The sequence below is a fragment of the Carettochelys insculpta genome, chromosome 1, assembly GCF_033958435.1.
Source record: "Carettochelys insculpta isolate YL-2023 chromosome 1, ASM3395843v1, whole genome shotgun sequence".
Classification (NCBI taxonomy): domain Eukaryota; kingdom Metazoa; phylum Chordata; order Testudines; family Carettochelyidae; genus Carettochelys; species Carettochelys insculpta.
The window spans coordinates 108,672,043-108,691,925 of record NC_134137.1 but is presented as its reverse complement, the minus strand read 5'-3'; the positions used below and the strand labels follow the sequence as shown (position 1 = coordinate 108,691,925).

At 44.0% G+C, this 19,883-nt stretch overlaps 1 protein-coding gene across 3 annotated transcripts in view; it reads right to left on the bottom strand.

The window, feature by feature from the left end:
* PCCA (propionyl-CoA carboxylase subunit alpha) overlaps window positions 1–19,883 on the bottom strand; it is a 469,473-nt gene that overhangs the window by 261,175 nt on the left and 188,415 nt on the right. For all 3 annotated transcript variants that reach the window (XM_074989641.1, XM_074989649.1, XM_074989656.1), the window contains one exon: window positions 15,280–15,430. In XM_074989641.1, the coding sequence (XP_074845742.1) occupies window positions 15,280–15,430 (151 nt within the window). The remainder of the gene's footprint in view (window positions 1–15,279; window positions 15,431–19,883) is intronic.

Here is a 19,883-nt window from a genome sequence, read left to right as displayed (position 1 = left end):
GTCGGTCTTTGACTTCGCGAGGTTGATGACCAGGCCCAGCGAAGAAAACGTGTCTGCTGTTACGCGTATCATGCGTAGTACCTCTGCCTTCGAGGCCCCTTTCAATAGGCAGTCATCCAGATATGGGAATATAAATACCCCCTGTCTGTGCAGGTAGGTTGACACCACTGCCAGGGTTTTGGTAAAGACTCTGAGGGCCGAGGACAGGCCGAACAGAAGAACCTTGTACTGGAAATATTCCTTGCCAACCATAAAACGGAGGAAGCGTCTGTGAGCCGGGTGGATTGTTATATGGAAATACGCGTCTTGTAAGTCGAGTGCTGCGAACCAATCTCCATCGTCCAGTGCCATAAGTATAGAGGTGACTGTGATCATCCGAAAGTGTTGTTTGCGCAAGTACCGATTGAGGCCTTGAAGATCTATGATGGGCCTCCAGCCTCCTGTTTTCTTCTCTGTAAGGAAGTATCTTGAATAGAACCCTTTCCCTTGGAGTTGCTCCGGCACTCTTTCCACTGCCCCTATAAGCATAAGATGGTCCACCTCCTGCTTGAGTCTCGCTTTGTGGGAGGCGTCCTTTAGATGGCGCCTGGGTGGAGGTCGTGGCGGTGAGAGCGACTGGAAGGGAATCGCGTAACCTGTGGCTATGATCTCCAGTACCCATTTGTCTGTGGTGATCTTTTGCCACTGGGTGTAGAATGGTCGGAGGCGATGATGGAACATTAGCTTTGGATGACATTGCACGATGGTAGTGATAGTGCAGCCCTCGATCTGTCCGTCAAACTTGTTGCCTTTGGCCCTTCCCCGAGGAGGCACGGCTCTGTTGAGAATGTCGCCTGGGAGTTCTGTACTGTTGGTGCTGTTGATGCCGCCCTTGCTCATAGCCCCTTTGGTAATGAGCATGCTGGGGTTGATACAGGTATCGTCTTTGCTGAGGGTAATACTTTTTCTTCCTGTATGGAGGGGTATAAATCCCCAAGGTTCTAAGAGTAGCCTTTGAGTCCTTACTGGAATGAAGGACCGAATCAGTTGATTCAGCAAACAACTTGTGTGTCAAAGGGGAGATCAATGATCTTCGCCTGCAGATCCCTCGGGATACCCGATGTCTGAAGCCAGGATTCCCTGCGCATGACCACTGCCGTAGCCGTTGAACATGCCGCCTTATCTGCTACGTCCAGGGCGATCTGAACTCCTGTCCTAGAGGCTGCGTAGCCTTCCTGCATGAAGGCCTTCAGCACCGGCTTCTTATCCTCTGGAAGCGCGTCCATGAGGGAAGTCAGCCTGGAGTAATTGTCAAAGTTATGGTTCGCTAAATCTGCTGCATAATTTGCCAATTCTCAACAGTAGGGTAGAGGAGGAGTAGACCTTTCTGTCGAACAACTCTAGCTTCTTGGCATCTTTGTCCATTCCCCCTGTCTTGTACTGAGAAGTTTTTGACCTCTGTTGAGACGATTCCACCACCAGAGAATTTGGTTGTGGGTGACTGAACAGGAACTCCATGCCTTTCGCCGGGACGAAGTATTTCTTATCCGCTCTCTTGTTTATAGGCGGAGCGGATGCAGGGGTCTGCCATATCATGGTAGCAGACTCCATAATTGCTTTGTCGAGCGGAATAGCTATTTTGGAAGAGGCCGGAGGTCTCAAGTTTTTGAGGAGCTTATGGTGCTTCTCCTGCACCTCTGCTGTTTGGATGCCTTGCGTAAAGGCCACCCTTTTAAACAGCTCTTGGAACTGTTTGAGATCGTCCAGGGGGTGGACGTCCCCTGGTGCTGTAACCTCGTCGGGGGAGGATAGAGAGGAACCACTAGGGTAAGCCTCTCTGGATCCCTCTGGGTCCTGTTGACGGTGATACATCTTCTCGCTGGAGGCTTGTGAGGGGAAATCTCGGGGTTCCAGAATCAACTCCCCCTGAGATATTTGCGTTTCCATCCCCGTCCGCGATTGACCTTGGGGACAGTGAACCGTCTGAGGGGACCTGTCCCTGGGGGTATGCCTATGTTGTCTATGCCCCGCATGATAGGGGCGACCATGGCAACACGGGCACGGTTCCTGGGATGGAGACCTGGACCACTCTCAAGGCGCATACCCCCAGCGTCTCCAAGGGATCCAATCCCAGAAAGGGCGAAGGTGGCCCAAGCCATGGTGATGCTGGTTGGAGGAACAGAGGAGGCGGCTCTGGATAGGCTAGAAGAGACCCAGATCTTCTGGGTGGTGTGCGCAGCATAAAGGGAGGGCTTGTTGACAGTAGCATTGCAGCCCTGTTCGGAGAGGGGCTGCGGTGCTGGGTTTTTACTCTCGCTTTTCCCCTCCCCTGCGGGGCTGGCACCGCCCCCTCCCATGCCAGGGATCTCAGCCCTGCTGTCAGCGCCGCGCTCGGCATGCTCAGCTGCGGTGCTGCGCAGATAACGTCCTCCGGTGCCTACAGGCTGCGTGCCTGTTGGCCCTGCACCGCTGGCGCCGCAGGGGTCGGTGCTGCCTGTGGCGGTGCCTCCGGTTCCGGCGCTTGCCTGGCCGCCGCTCTGACTGCTGCGCGTGCCGGCTGTTTAGTAATCGGAGGCTCAGCCTCTGCCACGTGTGCTGCTGCGCTGCCGCTTGTTTGGGTATGCGGCTGGGGGCTGTGTGCTACGCCCGTCCCGCTTGCTGTGACCGCCGGCAGGGATCAGGCTGGAGAGAGCTTCCTCCGTTTCTGCACTGAGGGGGTGAGGGAAGCCGCCTTCCTTTTATGGAGCCCAGCGGATCCCTCCGGTTGAGGCCTCTCCAACATGTCGGGCTGGAGAGCCTTATCAAACAACAGCATTTTCAGCCGCATTTCTCTGTCTTTCCTGGCCCTGGCCGTGAGCTTAGCACAATGGGAACACTTCTGGGTAACGTGTGATTCCCCCAGGCACCTAGTGCATTGACTACGCCCATCGGAGGCCAGCATAGCTTCGCGGCAGGACTCACACTTTTTGAATCCTGAAGAGGACATCGTGGTGAGTCTTTTGAGCTGTTAACAGGGTACTTAGCACTAGATTCGTGCCTGTTCCCCTTTCGCAGACCCCAGCCCGCCGAGGCAGGAGGCCTACTGGCCTTCACGTCCCCACATCTTCTCCGCTCCTCTCTTTTTTTTTTTTACTATATATTTACATTTTTTTTTGTCCTTTCGTCTTTTTTTTTTTTTGCAAGAAAAAAACCAACAATTTATATGAAAAAACTCTAACTAAGCTGACTCTGGCCGTAGCCTGAGCGGATTCCGTCTGCAGCCGATGGCAGTTGAGAAAGAACTAGCGGGGACTGGATCGCGCACGTGGCCGGGGACGCGCAGGGGAGCGGTGCGGGCCGGCGCATGCGCGATCCAGGAAAAACTGCTGGAAAGTTTCCAATCTGCGGTGCCGGGCGAGCCCAACACCTATTGTGGAGCACCCACGGGGACACTCGATGAAGAATGCCTACTTCTGTGTCCACTACCATAACTGGATCTTGGGGATAGTGTTATAGATGAGCATGGGGCACCGTCTGGGATATTAATGTGCCCCTACACTGTGGAGTGTGGCAAACATGCTACTGCTCCTGTGTCAGGCTGAGGTGATTTTTGTAGGTGCCGAGTCTTAAGCAGTGCTTTTTTGTGTTGTGGTGCTGGTTGTTCTGGCACAGAAGAAGAGCTGGTAGGAGGTGCTGGTGGAGGCATATGTAGCTTCTCTGAAGCTGATGCCTCAAAAATGCCAACTGACATGGCTAGGTTGGCCTCTGCCTCAGTTCTCCTGGCTGAGGCTGATCTGCATGTCTCTACAGTGCCAGATACTGATGGGATCAGGAAGCAAGTGGCTCTGGGCAGCACTAAAGCAGAGCATGCCGGTGAAGCATTTGCAGCTTGAGCGCCTTTGCAGGGTGATAAAGCTGCCCTGTCAGAGGGTTGGTGCTGCACCTGCATCACCTCTGGTTTGTCCCCTGATGGAAGAAGTGACTCTTCCCAGAGTACAGCCTTGAGCCGCACTTCACAGTCTTTTCTCACTCTTGCCCACATGTTCAGGTAATACGGGCACTTGTGAGAGGCATGAGACTCTTCTAAGCATTTCACACAAGAGACATGGCCATCAGAAATAGGCGCTGAGTCTCTGCATGAGTCACATCTCTTTCTTCCAGGGGAATGCAGCATATTTAAAAGGAAAAAAGCCGCCACCGCAGCAGCTGCTCTCCCCTCCCCCCCCCGGTGTGTTAAAAAGGTAAAACTACTAAAAGTATGAGGTACAAAGTCAAAGCTAATGATGAATTTCTATTTTTTTTCCAGTCAGAAAGAAGAGCTGCTCTGAAGCCCGTCTTCAGCCTGGATGGGTAAAAAGAATCTGACCGGGACTGTGCCGCACACACACTCCATGGAGTGTCAGCAATTCGAGATGCTGAATGTGCAGGTGTGGTGCTTGGGGGAGCACTGCTCTCAAAACGTTCTGATCTGTGGTGCCAGGACATGCCAATACTGATGTGGACCACCTGCAAGGACCACTGGAAGGAGAGCAGAAGTGACACCCCCTTCAAAGCTAGTCACTGATGTCCTTCTGATCCACCATAACATGCAGCTAGCTTTCTGATGGGGTGTTCGTACCACACTAGCCCAAAAAGGGTTAGTGTAAAAGGGGATAAGTAACTGACAGGCCACATCTGAGGGATAAATAGGCTTGATAAACAAGCCCTGATTGAGGATGGAGGCCAGCTGGGTGGGAGGCAGATGGCATGGTATAAAATTGGGAAAATTAGCAGCAGAAAGGGGCTACAGTATGGAAGTCTACAGTCACTCTCTGGACCACCAGGAATAGCTTGGTTAGTCTGTATTTGCAAATACGACAAGGAATCCTGTGGCCCCTTATAGACTAATAGATTTATTTGGGCAATAAGCTTTTGTAGGTAAAAATAACTTTGTCAGGTGCCGCTGACAAAGTGATTTTTTTTTCACCCAAGAAAGCTTAGGCCCAAATAAATCTAGTAGTCTATACGGTGCGACAGGAATGCTCAGTGTCCCTGGGCTCTGAGAGGGAAAGGCAGAAACTCACGTGGCAGCAGAAGCTCTGGAATCCAGAGCATAAAGGCAGTTTACTCAATAGGGTGCTGAAACAGAAGTCTGATAGAGATGGAGCAGGCAAAGGCCCAGGGAAAGGGCAGCAAGGTCTTAGTGCAGACTTTGGCCATTGCTTTATGGATGTCTGACCTAGAATCCAGAGTAGTAGTAGGGGTTCCCTTACTGCCACTGGGGAAGAGCCACAGTTTTGAATTACAGAACTGCCAGGAACAATATTCATACAGTCAATCCAGAGACTTAATGACTCGGAAGGGGGAAACCACATAGTGACCTGGCCAGAGGGCCAAACTACAAAAAGGCAACATCCCAACACACAAAAAGGGAGCGTTCTGAGTTAGGAAAAGAAAGCTCTGCAAGTCTTGAAGAATGAAAGGGACGCAGCATAAACAGGAGACCGAAGGGAGCATCTGACCAGGCAGATCTATTCATCAGATGTAGCTTCAAGGAGGTATCCCAGTGGTGAGCAGAAATAAGAAATATATTTGCTTACTTAGCCTCTCTTAACTCTTCTGGGGACACAGATAAAAACGCAAAGAGTAACTTAGTCAAAGTCCCAGTCCAGTAAGTGTCAGAGTATGAATTAGAATGCAGATGCGTCTGGACCCTAGGCTTGTCCTCTGGCTTCCAAATCATACCTAATCACAATCATCTATTCACCCAATTAAACAGAGCTACAGACTACAACCACTGAAACAATAACATTTGTAAACAAATCCAGCCAAGAACTGGACTGGTAAAGGCACAGTGGCCCACAGAATCTGAATTTCAATAGGACTAAAAGTAATATATCATCCCTTCTGGTTTTAGCAATGTGATAGAACTCTTTACATTCAAATAACAACGCAAAGTTTTCAAATTATGTCATGACTTACTTGCGACCTTATGGACTCACAAAAGCATGACTTACTTGAGACCTTATGGACTCTCCCTTATCAACAAAATACAGTTTAAATAACCAAACCAAACTAATATTTACATAACAGATACTGGATAAATGATTCCAAGATATCGCAGATGCTTATTTTTTCCCTCTTCCTCTGAGAAGAGAGGGGGTTGGCGAGCACAGTGAGCAGAGGGCGCACCCTCCTGGTTTTATACATCAGAATTAATAAAGACATCATGTACCAAATACTTTCATAAAACTTCCCTGTATCTACAGGCTCTAATGAGATTCATAATCCTCTTCCCATGATCACCATAAAACTTTCCACATTTTGATATTCTGGAAGATCTACCACACATCTGAAATTTAAGAATTCTATTTTGTGAAATTTACTTCACAATGATTTCCCCTTCTCCTATCCCCTTCCCATCCCATCCCCTGCCCCCTCCTCTGCCCCTATTACTGTGCTGCATAGGCATGGACTCTGTGGGTGATCCAGGGCTGGAGCACCTTTGGAGAAAAATTAGAAGGTGCTCAGCTCCCACGGGCTGCGAAGATCTCCCGTCCTTTCCTCTTTTCAACACTTCTCAGCTATGATGATCAACTTGTCTCCCCTTGCATCCCACCATGAAACAGCTGTTTTGCAGCACGAAAATAGCCCCAGGAGAAGTAGAGATGGGGCCTGCTCATTGGAGAGGGTGGAAAGAAGTGGGGAAGAGGCAAAGAGAAGGCTTGGAGAAGGAAAAGAGTGGCAGTGAGAATGGGGTAGAGGAGAGAGGGTCGAGCACTACCTCTCTCCTCTCACCCGGACAAAGTGGAAGTCAGCAGTTAAGCTGTGCTGCACAGACATATGACATCCCACAGATAACAGTCAAAAGTCATTTCCAGAGTGCTTACTTATACAGGTTGTGTTAAATTTTTAAAGTATAATTTTTCACATTGTTCTTGAAAATTCAATGTATTTCCTTTTTCATAATTCCAAGATTTCTGTGTAAACTAAAATTCTGCTATTCAAAAATCCGAACAGTCTATTAATGCTGTACAATTTTCTTCTCATTTTACACTTGATAGACTCTTACACCTTTCTTTCTATATGTTCCATTTCCTCTAGATTCCCTTATATTCAGCAATAGCCTCAGAGTCCTCTTGAAGTCCTCTAACTAAGCTGTCTATGGCCACATTCTTAAATATTCTCCATATCGAAATAATTAAAACTAATAAACTCACCTGAAGCTTGGAGAAAGATCTTCAGGTTTTTTTCTTTAGGCTTATTCTCAATATCAAAAAAGAAATTCTTGTGTTTTCCCTTTTTGATATATTTTATTACAGGTGCATGGTGTTTGTAGTTTTTTCTCAAGCTATGTCTAGATTGAAGAGATCTGTTGGCAAGAGATACGCAAATGTCTCCTGCTGAAACTGTTGTTGGGAGAGGCTTTCCTGACATCTGGCCTGCCCACATGGGGCCAAATGTCAGGAAAAACCCCTCTGCTGAAACTTCCCTTCTTCCTCATGGAAAGAGGATAACCAGGATGTCGGCAGAAGGCTCCCGCAGTGGCAGATTTCTATTGGGAGACCTCTGGGCTCCTGACAGAAGCCTGCAAGCTAGACATTTCCTGAGAGTCTGAAAAGGAACCAGCACCTATATAATGCAAGTTGCATTAAGGAGGCAAGAGTGAGGTAAAATCTAATCAACTGTCAGCTGCCCATCTTGAGTGAAGAAGTGCTGTCCGGCAACAAAACCACCTTTTCCTACAGCTCAAAAACAGTCAGGGACAACTGGCATAAGCTTTGCAAAAAGACTAGTTTCTAGGAGGTTTAGGTGACTTGTGACAGGATCAGAAACCTTTCACCTCTAGGTTAATAGTTCAAATCCAACACAGGTTAGTAACAACTGAAAACCTTTACTATCTGATACCTGTTTGACAGACAAAGTGAAAAGAATGCTACATACAACAAGCCTGAGCAAACTGCACTTGAAATTTTGCTTTGAGATACTTCGCATATTTCAACAGTCCAATCTTCTGGTATAATGACAACCACCTCTTCCCACTTACCTTACCTCCCCTGTAAAACCAAACAAAAAACTATCACTTTCTCAGAGATTTGCTACAGACAGCAACAACTTCTGTTTGTATCTTCCTATTTATTTACACAGAGCTCATTACAAGAGTTGGACATTAATACATTTTTCCCATGCCATGAAAGTTTTCAAGGTTCCAAAATATTTTCCAAATCTGTATCAAGCAAAAAACCTGAGATCTTTCCAAATTTGTCACAAAGGAAACAGAAAGACCAACCCATTCTAGTTGGTAAGAGGGTCAGAAACCTTTCACCTCTAGGTCAATAGTTCAATCATGGTCAGGGCATTCACCTGCAACATCAGAGACGCTAGTTTGGTGGGGGGGGGTTTTCCGGTCTGGTTGGTTTTTGTTTTTTGGTGGCTCTACTATAAAGACATGAAATTCTATCAATTATACTTTGCAAGGATATTTTTCTCCATTCTTGTGAAGTACAGACATACAACACTCACATCAGAGTGGGCAAGAATGAATTCCAAAACACTTATATTCGCAGGTGGTTGTGATGGAACAGGTGCCCTACACAGACTCATAAGGATTTAACAGAACCCTAGGCAGCAGCGAATTAGAGGGGTCTGCAAGGATCAGCTAGTCAGGGCTAGGCATGCCCATATAAGCAGCATTGCGGAGCAGTTGCAGTCACTCTTTGAAGTTTGAGGAGGGAGGAGGACTGAGTGCTTTGCATGCTGAAGGCAGCAAACACCCTGGATGGAGCAGTGCTGAAGGCCAAAACCTGGGGAGCTAAAGGCAGAGCATGCTAGACTGCAGGGATCAGCAAGCTAAGGCCCTCAGGCAAGGTCAAAGAGATTGTGAGGTCCTCAGAGAAAGGGCCCAGTGTGATCTAAGGAGTCGAAAGAGTCACCACAAGAAGCACCGCAAGCAGCAACTACCTACAGGTTCTCTGGGCCAGCACCTGAAGCAGCAGATGGGTCCAGGTTGTCCTTCTCCATTCCTACTCACCACTTTGGAAGTGACCAAACTAAAGGACCGTGACATTCTCCCAGAGGCAGGGAGCACACCGTACAGCATAGCCAGTGGGCTGTGTCCTGAAGAGGATACTGGGTCCTTGTAGTGACAAAGGTCCAGCAACAGAAGTAAATGTGGCAAGGCACCACAAAAATAGGGCACAATGGTGAACGGAGCTGACTCCCAGGATAGCCTGCAGGAGGCACGCCAGTGGTGAAACCCACCCTGTCAGAGCTGTGTTAAATTTTTCTTTTAAAAAATAAAAAAATGAAAGTCAGGATACAATTTTCTGACTATAGCATGATATTTTCCAAAAGTTGTTCGTATTTTGACAAAAAAGTGACATGCCATATTTTCCATATCATGCTGAGTTTGGTTTATACAAACATTAATTCATATTATACTAATCAATCCTGATTTTAAAACATCAGAATAATATATATACACAAGTGACATACATAGGCCTAAATCCCTGGACTATATATACACTAAATTGTTTAAATAACTGTCGTCATACCTTGGACAATTCCACAAATATTTTCCATGTATTAAGTTGTTACATTTTTGAATTTGAAGTATTTCAAACAATTACTTCTAACACTTTGAACCTTTTTGCCCTCATCAGATGATTTGTATTAGAGGAAATATAGCAACATTGTATTTATTACATATATACCCTATTCATAAACATTAGTGTCTCAAGAAATAAAGCCAAATAGAAATATTTCAACAAAAGTGTTCTTAAAGCAAGAAAACAATGTTGAATGTTTGCTGAAAAGGGAAATTTTGCCCTAAGTTATACAGCTGAAATTCTGCTTTTTATTTATTTCAAGGCTTGCTTACACAACTTCTGATTACTCTTTTTTTTTTTTGTTAACCAAATGACAACTAATCAACATGAACCAATGCACTCCTTGAGTGGCTATAAAGCATCAAATATGCAACATCTGCTCTGCCTAACAGTGGTAACTCTGCCTGAAAGCTATTCCAAATGTGCAATACCCAACAATACACAGCAAGCTCACTTGTAAATGATACGTGAAGGATCTAAGGCTGTATACTTTCTGCATGATAGCAAAAATGATTTATTCTCTAACAAAATTAGCTGATCTCACACCCTCTTGTAGTCTTCAGCAGATGGCAGGACAGTTAGATGTAAAATTTTTCTGCTGACAGCAAATAATAATTCACTTTCCCTGAACCACTGATTGAGAATAAAACATCTGTAACAAACAACTCATGTCAATGGCAAAAGAAATCGTATATCTGGTGTACTGGCTCTCTCAATCTTCTATCTTCACAGAAATAAAAAGAAAAAAAACTTCCTTTGTTTTTGTTTGTTTACAGGATTATGTGGTAAAAAAGAATCTTCCCAAGGAACTGATCACAATATAACACCATCCAGAAAGAATTTAAAACAGCATGATAGGGTAAGACCAACTGCATATGTTTCTGAACAATGTATAACATATTACTTTAGCAAGATAAGTAAGGCAGCATAGAGTTTAAAACAGAGGCCAGTATCTGCCCCAATATAGTTAACTGCATGTGAGTTTATGCCAACCCATTCTAGAACAGCCAATAGCTTGGTCGTTAGGAAACACATTGGAATGTGAATCCCTGCTCTGTCCAGGTCAGAGTGAGACTCTGAATGTAGGTCTCCCACACTCTAGGTGAGTGCCCTAAACACCACGCTACTGACTATTCTGATGCCTTCCTCACTCTTTGCTGCTGGAGCTATTCTGCTTTCTGTGAATAATCATTGGGCCAGACAGTGAAGCTGTACAGCCTTGTGACTAGGATTCTCACCTGGGATGTGGGAGATCCAAGTTCATGACCTTACTCCAAATCAAGCTGAGCAGTAACTTGAACCTGGGCATTCACACAGCCCAAGTGAGTGATCTACCCACTACTATCAGCTACCCTGAGATGGAACCATTTCTTTGTCCTCCTCCCTATACCCAACCCTAGCCCTGAGAAACCTTCCTGATGAAAGTTTTTTTTGGAACAAACGTTTCCGCTAAAAGTTTCAGTTTACATAAATCAACATTTTCTGACCAAAAACCAGTTCGCAGAAAAAAATCCCAATCAGCTCTAGCTGGGACTAATTCTATGGTAAATGAAGGCTGACACACAACTGTGCATTTTACATGGAATGAATTGTAATGAAGCCAAAAAATAAAGGGAACAGTGCCTGAAGTGTGCTATGGGTAGGGTCATTCCTAGGCATATGCATAGAAGGCTGCTGCATAGGGTACCAGTATGCCCCAAATTAAGTATTGCCCTGTACTGTGTGTACCTAGTGATGGCTTACTGAAGCAGCACCAATCTCCCACCCTCCAGCCCCTCCTCCACCTCTTGTTCGAGGTGGACTAATCCCCTGGCCCACTTTCCACCTCCCAGATCCAGCCCTATTGGCCCAATCTCCCAAGGCCCATCACTCCACCACCAAGCCCTGGCAGCCCAAATCCCTGGCTCCCTGCTTTGCCTCCCATCTGGCTCCCCTCGCAACCTCTCAGCCACCACTCCCCTACCCAGCCCCAGTCGCCTGGCCTGCAGCACTGATGAGCTGCACCGCTCACTTTCAGTTCATTTCCCCCTATAATCCCTGCCCTACAGCCCTGAGAACAGTACCCCTGCACAGAGCTGTTTTCCCACTCCCCAGAGGGTGGGGGGAGGGGGCATAGGTATTCAGTCTGTGTAGGGCACCAGAAGACGTTCGGACAATCCTGGTATGGAGGTGGCTTTAAAAAGCACTGTTAACAAACTGCCCCTCAAGGGAAGTTTCACTAAATGCAGGGAGCTCTGCAGAAAAACAGCAGAAAGAGCAAACCCTGCAGCAATCCTGGTTAACCAGCTTTTACAAGATGCAGACGGCTGAGGCATGTACCAGTAAAAGTGAGTGTAAATACATGGACATCTGGAGATTCTCCTGTTTCTAAAGTTAAATTTGGAGAAGGTTCATTAGAGTGTCTATGTTTGGCTTTTAATAGAAGGGAGCAAAAACTAGATGCTAGTTACATATCTGTTAGTGGAACAGAAACTCAAGTTTGAGAGCCGGGGAAAGTGACAGATCTATTGGAAAAGCTTGGAGAAGAAACAAAGAAAATTGCTACTCTCCAGCCTCAAACTGAAATGCTAATTACAGACAATACAGAGCCAAGATAGTAGAATTAGAGAATGTACATAAGTGTTGTAATTTAAGGTTAGTAAATTTCTTTAGACTTGGAAAGAATGGGCCTGCTATTAGAAGGGACCTCTCAAACTGCTTACACAATATTTAAAAGAACTTTCTAAGGACGGCATTCATTCCGTTCTGATGGCTTTTTTTTCTCGGCAATTTGGACACCACCACAGCTGAATGAGTTTGATGATGAGGAACTGGAAGAGTTTTATCACCGCATATTACAGTGCAAAACCTACAGACAGATACAATGATAAAAACAAAAGCTAAAGAGAGAACTGAGCCCAAGGGTACTCTACTGATCACATTTGTATTTCAGTCTAGCACCTTAATAAATAATGAACGCTGAGTCAAAAGAGCAAATTTAGGACGTTGTATCCCTGCTGGTATCAGGATATGAATTTTCTTAATCATAAACCAAAGATTTATCAGAAGCTTTCTATGAAATACTAAACTGGGAAGTACAAATTACAGTCTGTATATACAGAACAAATAAGTATTTATTAGCGCTTCAGCTTACCAATTATTGGACATTATCACTTCTCATCAAACCTGACATAGGACTGCTTTGTACCTGGTAGATACAGCCTTAGCAAGAGCTGTACAAAGCCATACAAGGCAGCCACCAAATACTACCCCTTGCCTGTAGGAGGATCAATGTTATGGAGTGCCTCTAGTGCAGGGTGATGGAAAGGAAGACAGGTATATGGCTCTATGAGTCTGACAGATCAGGTGTCAGTTAATGCCCAGGCCCCTAGGCTTCAAATGAATATGAATGAAGGCATAGCAGGGTACCAGTTTGGCTCAACGGTGTGTTTGTATTATTAAAATAGGCATTAGATATCTAAACGTGTGTTTACAGCTTATGAAATGCTTGTAGGATACTGCATGCATTAATCTCATGTAACATGTAACCATGTTAAAGTTGTTTGCATTGTACTGAGTTTTCATACTGTAAACCTCTTTAGCTATATACCTCAGACAAGAGAGAACATTAACGTAAAGGCTGGCTTACTACAGAAAGTGCTAGGTCGTGCACACAAGGCTGTCCACTGACACCAACTGAGCCATTATAAAACAAAGAACAAAAGAACCTGTTGACTTCTCCCCACCATGCCCAAGAAAAGGAGATATGCAGGTGGACTTGTTCCATCAGCTTGAATGCCAGTGGGAGGGAATAAAAATCCTTGTCAAGAAGGAACTGATGATCTCTGTGTTGCTTGAACTCTGATGAGCAAAGATTTCTAAGCACAAACAAGCATTCCCCTAGGCTCAGCCTCGATTAGCCCAAAAGAAATCATAGTATTTGCATATGACAATAGCTTCTATTATTTGTTGGAACATAGGCTCAATTTTGGGTGTTTTACCTATTTAAGCCTTGTAAATAACTCTTATTTCTTGTCTTAGTTAATAAATCTTCAGTTAGTTTATTATAGGATTGGCTACAATTATTGTCTTCGGTGTAGGACCCATGGTGCAGCTGACCTGGGATAAGTGACTGGTCCTTTGAGACTGGGAATATAGGAGTAATAAGTATATTGTTGTGATTGCTGTTGCATGTGACTGGGTGGCAAGACAAATGGAAATACACAACGGGACTGTCTGTAACTCTCATAGTCCCTGATAAGATCACACTCAATGCTTGGCTGGTGAATCTAAGGAGAGAACTCTCAACCAGTTTGAGTTTTCTGCCCTGTCTCTCCAGATTGCCCAGAGATTTGTGGTTTGTGAGCCATTCCAGAGAGCTTGACAGGCCACTACTCTCTGCCCCTCCGCTGGTGCACAGACACCACACATATGACAGGCCCTTATGCAGGTCAAGCATGGAAGATGGAGGCAGGAGGAACTCCTTATACCCTCCCCATACCATTGCATCCGGCGGGATCTGATCCAATTAGTGAGTTAAAAGCTGCTGGAAACTGAACGAATTTTATTGTTCCCATTGCACTGTTTCACATTTTGGTCCTTTTCAGATATAGAAAATGAACCTCTAATCTTTAACACTTCAATATCATGGGGAAAGGAGGTGAGAAAAGGGATAATACTGTATTTTTACATGAAATATGGCAAGTTGCATTTTTATATCTTTGACAATATTATATAAAGTCTGAGACATGCACTGTTTCCCTGTATAACAATTATTTGCATGTTACACTTTCTGCTACTGTATCATCAAAGGTAGAGTTATTTAACATACCGCCTACTAAACAGAAGACCCTCTAATAAATATATAATGTTTTAAAATAATTATTCCCAGATATTTTTATTTCATATTACAGTAAACTCTTTCATATCCAGCATTCTATCATCTGGAACATCCAAATAACCTGCATTTTAACCATAAGTAAATTTTAGTTATGTTTTTCCATAAGTATGGTATAGTGAAAGTAAATACAAATAAATACAGTATAAGTTTACAGTGTACAATACTAATGTTGTTCGTAAATGAAGTACTCTGCATATATTTTTGTTTCTTAATATCTAACCTTGGGTTTTTTAGTGTTATATATTGCTAGGTATGCCTCTCTATTATCCAGAATATTTGAATATCTGGCAGCCTCCTGGTGCTGGAGCTGCCCAATATGGAAGAGTTTATTGTGTCTTTTCCACAAGGAAGAACAAACACCATCTTGAAATTCACCAAGCTATCCTTTTTTAGTATTTCTGTACTATATTCATGTGTTAAGTAGTATCCAATTTGTCGATATTGTTATTTCTGACATCAGTGTATTTTAATCACCTTGCTAGTGAAACTCAACAAACTCACGCCAAAGATGAAAAATAAAAAGGAAATTTCTGTTACCAAGAGGGAAAAGTATCAAAGCATAAAGCCTAGCCACTTACTGTGAACTCACAGTAGCACTTAACTGTGACCTCTTGCAAGGTCTTCGGGTCAAGTGTAACAAAGAGCAAAGCACTGAAGCTCATTTCTATATGTTGTGCAAGGGCCAATTCCCACAAAGATTTGTGCACATTAGCTTCCTCGTGCAAGTGGACCTATTAGCTTCATTGTACAGTTCCTCATACTTGTAGGATCAGGCTCTATGTATATTTTGGAGAAGATATATATATAAAATTTTAGTTAGCCCTGTCTCTGAATCTGAAAAGTTGCTTCTCTCACCTGAAGTCTAGTGTTCATTTCCAAAAAATAGAAATTCTTCTTGGAGTCTACAAGGAATTCTACTGTTCCAGCAGAGGAATATTTTACTGCTTTGGCAAGAGCTACTGCTTGTTCTCCCATTGCTCTTCGAGTCTCTGAGTCCAGAAAAGTGCTAGAAATGCAGAAAAACAAATTGGATCATTTAATCCTTTTCTTAAGCTACATAAAAAGAAAGGCAAAAAAAATCCCAAATATATATCAAATAGGACACCATTTCTGGCCAAAGGCACTTTATTGTATGCTGGTGAATAAACAATTAAGGACTTATGTACACCAGAGCTGCGTCTACACGTGCACGCTACTTCGAAGTAGCGGCACCAACTTCGACGTTAGGCGGCGAGACGTCGAAGTCGCTAACCTCATGAGGAGATAGGAATAGCGCCCTACTTCGACGTTCAACGTCGAAGTAGGGACCGTGTAGACGATCCGCGTCCCGCAACGTCGAAATTGCTGGGTCCTCCATGGCGGCCATCAGCTGGGGGGTTGAGAGATGCTCTCTCTCCAGCCCCTGCGGGGCTCTATGGTCACCGTGGGCAGCAGCCCTTAGCCCAGGGCTTCTGGCTGCTTCTGCGGCAGCTGGGGATCTACGCTGCAGGCACAGGGTCTGCAACCAGTTGTCAGCTCTGTGTATCTTGTGTTGTTTAGTGCAACTGTGTCTGGGAGGGGCCCTTTAAGGGAGCGGCTGGCTGTTGAGTCCGCCCTGTGACCCTGTCTGCAGCTGTGCCTGGCATCCCTATTTCGATGTGTGCTACTTTGGCGTGTAGACGTTCCCTCGCTGTGCCTATTTCGATGTTGGGCTGAGCAACGTCGAAGTTGAACATCGACGTTGCCAGCCCTGGAGGACGTGTAGACGTTATTCATCGAAATAGGCTATTTCGATGTCGCAACATCGAAATAAGCTATTTCGAAGTTGGGTGCAGGTGTAGACGTAGCCCAGGAGTTATTCTAGAAGAGCTGTTCCTGATCAACTCTCTAGGTAGACATATTTAACGTGAAATAAGAATGCCTTATTCTGAATTAGTTTTCACCATACAGAGAGGTCATCAGGAATAAATATTGTCTATTAAATTCACACACTACCTTAATCCACATTAAATTTCCTTAAAATCGTTAAAGGACTATTAATTCCTATACTTCCATCCATGCTCAGAAGATTGATAACTTTAGAATTAACAAAGAGAGATTACTTCACTCTGAATTTCTTTAACAATAATGATCACATTCAACATTCAAGGTAATCAGTATTAATGTGTTTTAATATTAATAGTATATTCCAGACAAGTAACAAGAAAATACTTTCAAGATATAAATTAAATCAATATACACTTTGTACAATACTGAGATCTTGAAAAAACAAACTAAAAAGGCATCAGTTATTTGGACGGCAGATATAATCCTCAAAAAAGCAACATTAAGAAAATTCTGGCCAATGATGAAGCCTGCAGACTATAGCTGCACTATAGAAATATTAATGCCTAGATAAAGAAGAGTGCATCCAAGGGTAATGGTTGACTTATTTTCTGCATCTGTTTGAAATGTAAGTGTGTGGTTGTTTCATAGTGTTTTGCTCCGTAATTCAAATTATAGTAAACTTTGGAAGTTCATGAGGTTTGAATGAGCATCTGTACTGTGTTTTGTTTCAATCTGGGTTTCTTGTATGCAGACAAGGCTGTGATGAGAGAATCTAGGACATTCAGAATCTAGGACATTTGAGTCTGACAACCAATGACAGTTTGCTGCTTCAACCTTCAGATCCTAAATCTCCTCCCTCAACTTTACCCTTAAACTGTGAGTTTTAGTTATGTGACTTTCTGATTTTGATTTATTCCCTTCAACACAGCATGGCCACCATTCAGTGTTGTTCTTTTGCTCCAAAGTGCAACCAGCTACTCCCTTGGGAGCCATTGCTAAGACTGCTCCCCAACAGTCAAGCTTCCTCACCCCAGGAGACGAAATAAATCACCTCCAACAGGCCACTGAATTTACAAACTCAAAAGAACATATATTCTGATGATTCCTCTCCACTACACAAGTTCAGATTTAGATTAACCTATCCAGGTTGTTAACCTAGAGCTAAGGAAACTTCTTATGCTTTTATCAAAGCTATGGAAAATTTTTTCCCTGGAAGATGCTGAACCTTGTATGTGGTCTTAAATGGGGGAAAAAAAAAATCACATTTTTCCTTTACTAGAAACAAAACAAGAGTAAGCAAACATATTTGCAATAGTAAGCAACAATATTTATTACACCCATGTTGCAGTTTATTTTAGAAATCTCACAGAACTATAATCAAGCAAATAAAATATGAAAAGATAATAGAGAATCAGGCCACCTGTAACAAGTGATTTGCCGTAAGTTGTTTTTAAGAGAGTTGCTTAGAGATGGTTGGATATTTAAAACATGCATGGTGGCTTGTTTTAGAGAAATAGGTCTCACCCCACAAAGAGAACCAAACAGGGGGGCCCCTGTAGTTACTTGGAGCCCCACTAAAATCAATGGGGCTCCACACAACCACAGAGAACAGAGTCAAATGCTAGATCAGTGCCTTAGTTTACAGTATTTTCCCTGACTTTTAATTGAAAAAAATTGTTTAAAAGATGAATGATCAGAGAATTTGGGCTAGTAAAATGAGTTATATTTGACATCAAGCAAAAGAGAAGTGGTGTACAATTTTGTACTAGCCACAGACAATGGGGAGATCTTTCCTTTATAGGTAAAAATGCTACTTTAGCCTCACTCCTCTGCAGAGTGGTAAGATATCTGTATTCATATGGACAGATATAAAACAGAGATTTTTAGCACATTAAGAGAAGCTCTCTAGTTTTATGGAAAAAGATACTCTTTGCCAGCTACATATAACAAAAGGTAATCTGAAAACAAAATGTCTGATTTCAGAAAAGGTATCAGTCTTTGGTCTAACACTTCTGGTGAGATCACAAGAAACACAAGGATGAGGAAAGCAATGAACACATCTTACTAAAGCATGGTTATGCTCCAGTAATATAAAGAGATGAGGGTTTATATTCTGATTCAGGAACAGAATAAGACATAGAAACTAGTTAAATAAAAAGCTATAATTTAATAAAGGGACTTCTGTTGATGTCATGAATCACAGAGCACAGTTTGAATGGTTTATGAAGAGCAGCACATTTCTAAGTTGGAATTAAAGCCCTCGTTCTCCTTTTCAAGAACAGGCATTATTATTTCTCATATAGATAAAAGGACAGTTACTTCCCTGTACTACAGTAGTATCTTCCTATATTTGCTAAATGTATATCTGAGGGGTCTCTGTTTGCCTCCTGCTGCAGCTGAAGAATGGAACAGAAGTGTCACACTGCTAAACTTGATCTCTGCCATGTGGTTAAGCTTTATACACTAAAATGACTGGATTATCTCTGCAATCAGCTAGGTTAATTAACTGAGGTTTTCCTATTCCCTGCAGTGCCTTTACTTTTTACATGCATTGTTTCTTTATCTTTTAAACCACTTGCTCCCCACCACCCAATAACCCTAAATAGCCCCTTCTCCAACCTAATCACACACCATTTTAAAATGTAACATTTTAAACTTGACTTCAACTCCTTCTCCACCTCACATACCTGTTATACTTTTAACTAAATAGCTCGTCTAGCAGCATGAAGGCTGCAGAAGAAAGAGTTCTTGATGCTTCTATCTTGTGAAGAGAAAATATGATCAGATGTGACATTTCGATTGAGACCTCCTTCAAGACAGTGTACAGCCAAAGAAAATACAATTGACTTGTTTTATTGTTTTTACATCCTCAACGATGGACACAAGAGCAAATGTTACTCCCCATTGCAATAGTATCTCTAGTCATCAATCGAACTTTAATACAAAATATTTTCCAATATATTCTGTTCTTTGATGATACTGTGGAGCTTGGAAGTTACATTAAACTCTTTCGTATGCAGCAACCCCAGGACCGGGAGGTTGCCAGATATGCAAATAATCTGGTTTATCAAGAGTAACTAGGGGGAGGCACAGGCAGGAGTCAGTGCCCCTGCATAAGAAAGTGAAGCTCCTCCCACCCCCAGCATCCGCTCCCCAAAACTGATGCCCTGTTTATCTTTTGGTGGGGACAGCGGGGGGCCAATGGCGGGGCTTGAAGTGGGCTGCACAAGGCAGAGAGCTGCTAGCAGGGCTCGGAGTTTGCCAGGCAGAGGGGAGGCCTTTTGTGGGGCTCAGAGATTGCCACACAGTGCAGAAAGCTGCTCGCAGGGCTTGGATATTGCCACGTGGCATAGAGAGCTGCTGGTGGGGCTCAGAGTTTGCCGTGCGGCTCAACAAACCGCTGATGGGGCGCGGAGTTAGCCACATGGCATGGGGCTCAGAGATCTCTGCACAGCACAGGGAGCCTTGTTTGCTGGCTTGTAGCCAAACCTCTGCCTGGACTCCAGGGACCTGTGAGTGCCCTGGCTAGCACTGGGAGGAGTAGCCACTGTGCAGCAGGACTCACCTGGCAGCTCCGAGCTGAGAGCTACCAATAAAATCCGCTCAGCCTGCAGGGGGCTCGCGCAGCACCCTGGCACTGTCTGAAGAAAGAA